The following is an 8,217-nucleotide window of genomic DNA, read 5'->3' on the forward strand; positions in this document are numbered from 1 at the left end:
CAATTATAAATGCCTGTTTTAACTGCCGAACGGAGACCGACCGCAGGGCCCATTCTCATGGAACCCTTTTCGGATACCAACTCGTGTGCGGTCGGTCAAACTTCACATGCCTGTAACTACCGAACCCCTGGTCCGATCTGGGTGAATTTTGGATATTATATTCACCCAGATCAGGGCTACCTAGCGGTACCCTGATATTAAGGATATGTGATGGTTTAGGGGTACATCCAAGTTTGGGGTAAAGTATGGTACAACTTAAGGGGATTATGACTCACTCTGAGGGGAGGAGATGTGTGGGTGGTAACAAGAATGGTATTGGTTACTGTCATAATTACTATAGTTCCCTCCCTTGCATGGGAGCAGGCTTTATAAGAAACCTTGGAATAAACGATTGTCAGTTCTACTCCTGAAACTGTGTGTCGTCCAGTTATTGGGAGTGCTGTGGGGATATTTCTGTACCTTTTTACCTGCTGGAAACTCTGCTGTGGATTTACTAATGACTTGTTCCTGAGCCTTCCTTGGATCTAAAGTGGAGAATAGCTGCGAGAAATCAGCTCTCCGCTACACATAGGTAATCATAAAATAGAAGAGCAATGTTTTAAGGGGAAAAAAAAAACAAAAAAAGTGCAACAGGTGTCTGTCTCTTCCTAGCCTGGGCAGAGTTCACAGGGGATTTACAGTGCAGGAAATTAAAATGTGCATTGTTGGTTTATTTCTTAAAGGGACACTATAGTCACCAAAACAATCTCAGCTTAATGAAGCAGTTTGTGTGTATAGATCATGCCACTGAAGTGTTAATGCCATTTAGGAGTTAAAGCGATGCTATAGTGCCAAGTGTCGTTTTTCTAGCAATATAGGTTTATTAGGTCCCCCACCACTCCCTCGCGAAACCCCTTCAGCCATTTACCTGAATCCAGCGCCGATGTCATCCAGCAGAGGAGACCTAATGTGCATCAATGGCCACGTGCATGCATATTAGACCTCCCCATAGGAAAGTATTATTCAAAGCTTTCCTATGGGGAAAATTTGACGCTGGAAGTCCGTGAGGACATCCAGCATCAGGTAACAGACCAAAAGTCTGTTTGGATACTGGAAGCTCCCCCAGTGGCTGTCTGGTAGACAGCCACTGGGTGCAGACTTAGAGCTGCAATGTAAACATTGCAGTTCTCTGGAACTGCAATGTTTTACATTGCAGCACTAAGTGCAAAAGGGTCACAGCACCCAGACTACTTTAATTAGCTGAAGTGGTCTGGGTGCCTATAGTGTCTCTTTAAGTCATTTTTTTCTGTTTATGTAGTCCTAGCCACACCTCCTCTACCTGTGACAAACAGCCAGCATGAAAATAAAATGGTTTCATTTTCAAACAGATGTAACTTACTTTAAAAGTTTGTATCTCCTGCTCTGTAAATTGGACTTTAATCACACACAGGAGGCTCCTGCAGGGTTCAGCAAACTATTAACAGAGCAGGAGATTCTAAATTAAACAGAATTTACAATAAAGAAAGTGTAAACATTAGATGATTATTTGCAGGAAGTGTTTAGGAAGGCTGTGCAAGTCACATGCACAGAGGTCTGCCTGAACTGCATAAACAATGTGATGTAACTCCTTAATGACAGAAAATTGAGCAATGAGACTGCAGGAGCATGATTTATACACCAAAACTCCTTCGTTAAGCTAAAGTTGTTTTTGTGACTATAGTTCCATTAAAATATTATTAATACATTATCTGCATAAAGCATTATAAATGATGGGTAAACTTCAGCCTGGATTGTCCCCTTTTATAAGCAATGTTACTTGAACAAAACAAATATTTTTAAAAATCCACTTTTAGTAATAAAAATACAACCCAACAATGTAGGAATGCTGGACAATCAGACTCTCCTCTAGTCTTCAATAATTTAAGAAGTGTCTTAAAACCCATCTCTTTAGGAAATCTTATGGCCTCTTAGAGTAATCTCTACCATACATACCTGTCGCTTGCTCTCTCCTAAAGGGCAGCACTTTACTCTCTCCTCTACTCCCATCTTATTTGATTGATATTTCTGTCCTAATGTGTTTTATACCCCATATCCTATAGACTGTAAGCTCGTTTGAGCAGGGTCCTCTTCAACCTATTGTTCCTGTAAGTTATCTTGCAATTGTCCTATTTATAGTTAAATACACCCTCTCATATTATTGTAAAGTGCTACGGAATCTGTTAGCGCTATATAAATGGCGATAATAATAGTGTCCTTGCAACAAACTGTAAAATGCTCCCAAAATTTAACTATAAAGGCACTGTCACTTTGAATAGCTAACTTAAAGTTAACCATTGGTTGTGCTAATCGTAAAAAAATAAAAATGTATACATGACCTGCAGGGCGAGGCCTGTAAATTAGTTAACCCCTGCAATACACAGGCCCTTGTACAGACTCTCTCAGTATATGGTCAAGTGAGTATTAGCAGACTTAAGGGATCAAGGGATAGCTTCACTACCGACAATGCGGAAATGCAATGCTGCTTTATTCACCAAAGTAAATGATAGTCTTTACAAGGGTAATGGAAGGATGCATTGTCACTTCCACTATAAAACAAACTGTTCTTTTTAAAATATCCATATGATAAAATAAATAATTAAGAGAGCAAGTGGGTTTATAAGTAGAATATAAAATGGACATAGAGTCAGTGACCATTTTATATGTGTTGGCCTCTTAGGATGTTGCAAATTCTTAAAGGGAAACTATAGTCACCAGAACAACTACAGGTGTTTATAGTATGTTGCTGCAGGCATATTCATTTAGAGAAAAGTCAGTGCCTACATTGTTCCCTAGTAACACCTCGAATGGCAGTCACCCAGACATCCACTAGAGATGGTTCCTGGGTCAATGCTGCACAACGTGCAGCACTGATGTTCAGCATTTCCACACTCTGCATGCAGGCGCTGAACTTTCCCCATAGAGATGCATTGATTGGGAGATGCTGATTGGCCAGCGCTGTGTTTGGCTCTGCCCAGCCTCCTTGACGAAGTTTATCAGAATTATCAATCATGTATCTTTGTGATATATGGTGTATGCAATGTATATGGGAGCAATTTCAGATAAGTAATTATTTCATAGCAGGTTCACTTAAACAGAAACTAGTTCAATAATAACTGTATACTATGTGACACGAGGCAGCAGCTACTGGCAAGGACATAACCATTAAAGGGGCATCTAGAACCACAACTAATGCGGCTTGCTGTCATTCCATGGCAGCCTCCTACAGTAAGAAGTCAAAAAATGTTTTATTGGTTATAATTTTCTGCTAAAATTCCTACTTCCACTGTAGTAATGTCAATTCCACACCTATTTGGACGGAATTCACTGGGTGAGAGCAAGCTGACACTCTCAGCCAATAGATTTAGCAAAAATATGGATGAAATGTGAACATTTATTGTGGAAGTGAAACCACCATAACTATACCTTTATATATAATCACAAATGGACAACAGACTGGAGGCATCCAGGAGACCCAGTTAAGTGTCAAAGAGTGACTACTTACTGTGGGATGGCACCAGAGGTCTACCGTCACTATACTGCTCGAATGTGCTGTAGTTGTTATAGAAGATTACATGCCAAGAGTGTACATAAAGTTAGGAAAAAAAATATTTTCCTAAAAAAAAAAATCATTAGTGAGTTAATGATTAATTGAAAAGCAATACTATCACTTAAATGGATGTTCTTTCACTGTTGACTATTTTTACTTTATACAGAAGTTTGTGCATGTATTTCAGGGCCCCTCAGGTATAAGCACTGTTCAACTTTGAAATTTAGATTAGAAAACTACAGAACCTGGTTTCAGTCTATAAAAACAAAGCAAAGAAAGAAGTCATTAAATATTTAATGATTACTTTACACAGAAAATCATTTAATATATCATATATTAAATGAAATTTGTGCTATTTAAGCCGTTTAATTGCATGTCTGCATTGCTTTTACACAACCTTAAATGCTATATGAAACAGTGCTCAGGAGAGCCTGAAGTAGAACATGGTTCAATCAAAAGTCAACAAGAAAATCAGGTAATGCATGTTTCACGTGCACAGTCACCTGTCCAGGTGGAATGGAATCCAAGGGAGTGTTTCCTGCTGGTAGAATGAGCTCATATGGAGAGGGAGGAGGCAGAGCAGAAGGGGTAGAGCACAAGAAACCCGGAAATACAATATACAACTCAGATAAATGAGCAGTATCAATATACACTCATCTAAACAGTGAGATGGTTTGTGATAAAACAAGAAATAAAAAAAGCAAAACAAATCTGCAGCATCACAAAGAAATTAAAATAAAAATGAAACAAAATGATATATGTAAATGAGAAGGATACAATTAACAACTATGTGTTCAATAGGTAGAGGCAAGGGAAGAGTTATAAAGGTAATATGCTGATTTATACTGTTACCATAGAGGTAAGGAAGCTGCTTATTTTCTTAGCCAAGAGTAAACATTAGGCCTGCTACAAACCAAAACTAGAATCTCTATAAATAGTGTAGTGGTTAAGTGGCTGGACATCCACAAAGGGTCATGCATTCACTACTTGCTGATGGCTAGCTACATGGCATGACTACCATATTAGGTATAATATGCTAGATTAAGCGGGTTCTTAATTATATGCATTAAATGTTTCCTTACTCTCGCCAACCCCTACATCTGATAATGACATCCTCAACGATTTACATATGGGAACAATACAAGACACCACCATTTGGCCCCCAACTTATTCCATGATATTGACTTGACTTAATTGTGGCTAAAATTAAGGATCTTAAAATATGAAACTGATTTATATATTATTTGTAGCCCTATTCTACTAGCCGGGCCTTAAAATTTACACACAGTCACAGCCTACGCTCCAGGGGTGAATTTCTACTGGACAGAACTACAATTTTGCCAATGGCTAGTGAAACATTGGACCTGATAGATACATGGGCTTGTAAATTGTTCTTACTACTGTACTGCAGTTTTACAAAGGTAACATATTGCCAAGTGCAATAATATTTGCAAGTGAATATTTAACCTAATACCAGACGATATACCCAATTATGAAATATCTGGTTAAATATTTTAAATATCCCTTCACGAATCTGACAATGCAAGAAGATATTTTGTACACTAGATAATTGTTTGAGAGTACTTCGTGTGGAATTGCTTTTTTTGTGCTTTTAGTTCATCGACCATGCAAAAACTTCAAAGGAAGAGTGGGTCATGTTTTCTGTTGATAAATTATGATCAAAAGCATTACAACAGAAACCTCACTCCCTTTGTAACACAGACCTATAATTTGCATTCATGAACAAGCAACATATACATGTGTCTAACTGTGCATCATGCACCCAAATCACAAAACTCTTGAGCAATCTTGGACACTTTCCTTAGTATCTCTCGATCTCTCATTTAGTCACAATTTGTTATGTAATCTTCAACTAAAAATTGTATCTTAGCCAACATAGAATTCCTTATCATATATATATATATATATATATATATATATATATATATAGTATTACAATTTTTCCATGAACACAACTTAGAACTAGCTAGAGATGTGCCAATGCATTACAAAGTAGTAGATTGTACCCAGTTCATGTAAGCATACGTATTTATTTATTTTAAATTGCAGTAGTATTGTGTACTAGTCAGCAAAAACAAAATATTGAATCAGATTCAAATAATAAAAAACACGCAAGTGAGTCCAACATTCAGAATTGTCAGGACTATTTGTCTCAAACCATTAGCACAGTAGTTTTCTCATTGATTTTGTTTAGAAGATTTGGAAAAACAGCAGTGCCATAAAGGAAGGAGACCATCCAACTTTGGGTATAAGTAATACTGAAACAAAATATCTATTACCTCAACAAGAAAAACAGAAATAACAATATTCTAGACAATTTAGAGCTAATTTGTCTTTGTAGATGTTAAGGAATATAGGGGTGCGGGTAATATTTTTTTAAAGGGATTCTATATCCCACCTTTGTATACTCACCTGATTTCAGCGCTGATCTCCCTTGGCACTGGGTCGGCGCGCTGCTTTCTCCAACATCATCAGGAATTGTTCGAGTGGATGTCTGATTGACAGCCACAAGAAGAAAACCGTGCCTTCCAACGTAAAACAATGATTTACATAGCAGGACTAAGGGGGAACTAAAGGGGACTAGTATCCCTTTAATGAGTGTTATTGATTCTCAGTGAGGACCCAGTGATCTAACTTTCCCATAACCTAAATTTAGAAAAATCAGTAAGTCTAACTAAATTCAGTAAGTCTAACTAAATTCCTCAAATATAATAGATGTACTTGGCATGTGAGCATCTTGGCGTGTGAGCAACCCATACACGAGTTACAATTCATCAATAAAATATACAAGTACTCTCTCATAATACATTCATGGAGATACATTTTTCTGTCTACAATGTGTTCTTTTTAAAATTACTACCTAGTGGAAAATTCCATGCATTGAATCAATGGAGATAGTGAAATTGCAGAAAAGCCAAACACCAGTGGTCTTGATAGACAAAACACACGCATAAATAAAACATACACAAACATATAAACACAGCAAAGCTCCATATTGGTTACATGTAAGCTGCACTGAGAGTTGAGTGAGGCATTGAGTAGAATTGCTAGCTATTTTTTTGGTACTCCACTTGTTGTGGACTACATTTCCCGTGATGCACTGCTCCTGTGCTGGATCAGTCCCTGGTACACAGACACCCAGCACTTGTCACTCCACCCCCCTCAGCTGATTGTAGACTGCAATTCCCAGGACGCTCAGCCAGCCCTGGGCTGATTGGTCACCAGGTGATGGGAGTGGGAGTAGTAGGAGGGATGTCAGGCTAGGCCAGCGCACTCAGTGACAGCCAGGGGTGTCCAAGCCTGGCCCTCCCCATCCCATTACCCTCAGCCAGCCCTGGGCTGACTGGGCACCAGGTGATGGGAGTAGGAGTAATGTCAGGCTAGGCCAGCGCACTCAGTGACAGCCAGGGGTGTCCAAGCCTGGCCCTCCCCATCCCATTACCCTCAGCCAGCCCTGGGCTGACTGGTCACCAGGTGATGGGAGTAGGGGTAGGAGGGAGGTCAGGCTCGGACAACGCACCCAGTGACAGCCAGGGGTGTCCAAGCCTGGCCCTCCCCATCCCATTACCCTCAGCCAGCCCTGGGATGATTGGTCACCAGGTGATGGGAGTAAGGGTAGGAGGGATGTCAGTCTCGGCCAGCGCACCCAGTGACAGCCAGGGGTGTCCAAGCCTGGCCCTGCTCTCCCGTCCCACCCCCATCACCCTCAGTCATCCCTGTGTACGGCGCTGCGGCCTAGGTTGGCGCTAACTCACCACGCATTTCTTTCCCAGGCAGCCGAAGAGCGTGTCGTTCTCGGTGGCGGTGAGCAGGAGGGAGCCGCAGTGGGCCGCCCTCTTGGCGGTTCTGTTGTTGTTGCTCATGGCTGCGGTGGGGCCGCTCTCCTTCCCGTGTGTGCAGGAAGTCAGGGCCGCTCCATATCCCGGCTGCTGTGGCTGTGGCTGTGGTGGGAGGGTCCGCGCTCGCTGCCTCCTCCCTCCGTGACGGCCTGAGCAGGGCCCGAGCTGGGGCTGCGGGGGAGGACGACGTGCGCGCTCACCGTCGAGCCGCAGAACCAGGCCGAGGGACGCAGACACGCGCGAGCGCGCACGCACTGGCGAGAGCGAGGGGGAGCGCCGGCACGACAGGAGCTTGCTCGCGCGCATGCGCACCGCCATGCCACCAGCGCGCGCGGACAAAAAAAAAACTCTAAAACGCACTTTGTGACCCTTGCCCGGCTTCCGTCCGTTTCATTGTTTACCTGTCAGTGACTGTTACCAGACCTGAGGGTTATCATGGTAACAGCTCTGATCTTTGCCCCCCTCCCCTGCAAGCAAGCAAGCCAGCCAGGGGAAAACCACAGGGAGGGGGGGTTGTATGCTTGGATCAGTCAATGGGAAATTATTTATTTAGTAAGCGCCAACATATTCCGCAGCGCTGTACAATTACAGGAACGTACAATATACACAGACAAATACAAAGAGCAAAGAGGGCCTTGCCCGTTACCTGGGATCTAGATATATAGAAGCTCTTTTATATTATTATTATTATTATTATTATTTATATTATTGCCATTTAGATAGCGCCAGCATATTCCGCGGCGCTGTACAATTACGGGGAGAACATACAATATACACAGACAAGTACAAAGG

At 41.5% G+C, this 8,217-nt stretch overlaps 1 protein-coding gene across 2 annotated transcripts in view; it reads right to left on the reverse strand.

Moving 5' to 3' along the window:
• WASL (WASP like actin nucleation promoting factor) overlaps window positions 1-7,614 on the reverse strand; it is a 46,671-nt gene extending 39,057 nt beyond the window's left edge. The window contains exon 1 of one of the 2 annotated variants that reach the window (XM_063446812.1): window positions 7,342-7,614. In XM_063446812.1, the coding sequence (XP_063302882.1) occupies window positions 7,342-7,449 (108 nt within the window). In that variant the 5' untranslated portion in view covers window positions 7,450-7,614. The remainder of the gene's footprint in view (window positions 1-7,341) is intronic. The other variant, XM_063446813.1, reaches the window with a different exon arrangement.
• Between the last annotated feature and the right edge of the window lie 603 nt (window positions 7,615-8,217).

This window comes from Pelobates fuscus, chromosome 3 (genome assembly GCF_036172605.1).
Source record: "Pelobates fuscus isolate aPelFus1 chromosome 3, aPelFus1.pri, whole genome shotgun sequence".
NCBI lineage: Eukaryota > Metazoa > Chordata > Amphibia > Anura > Pelobatidae > Pelobates > Pelobates fuscus.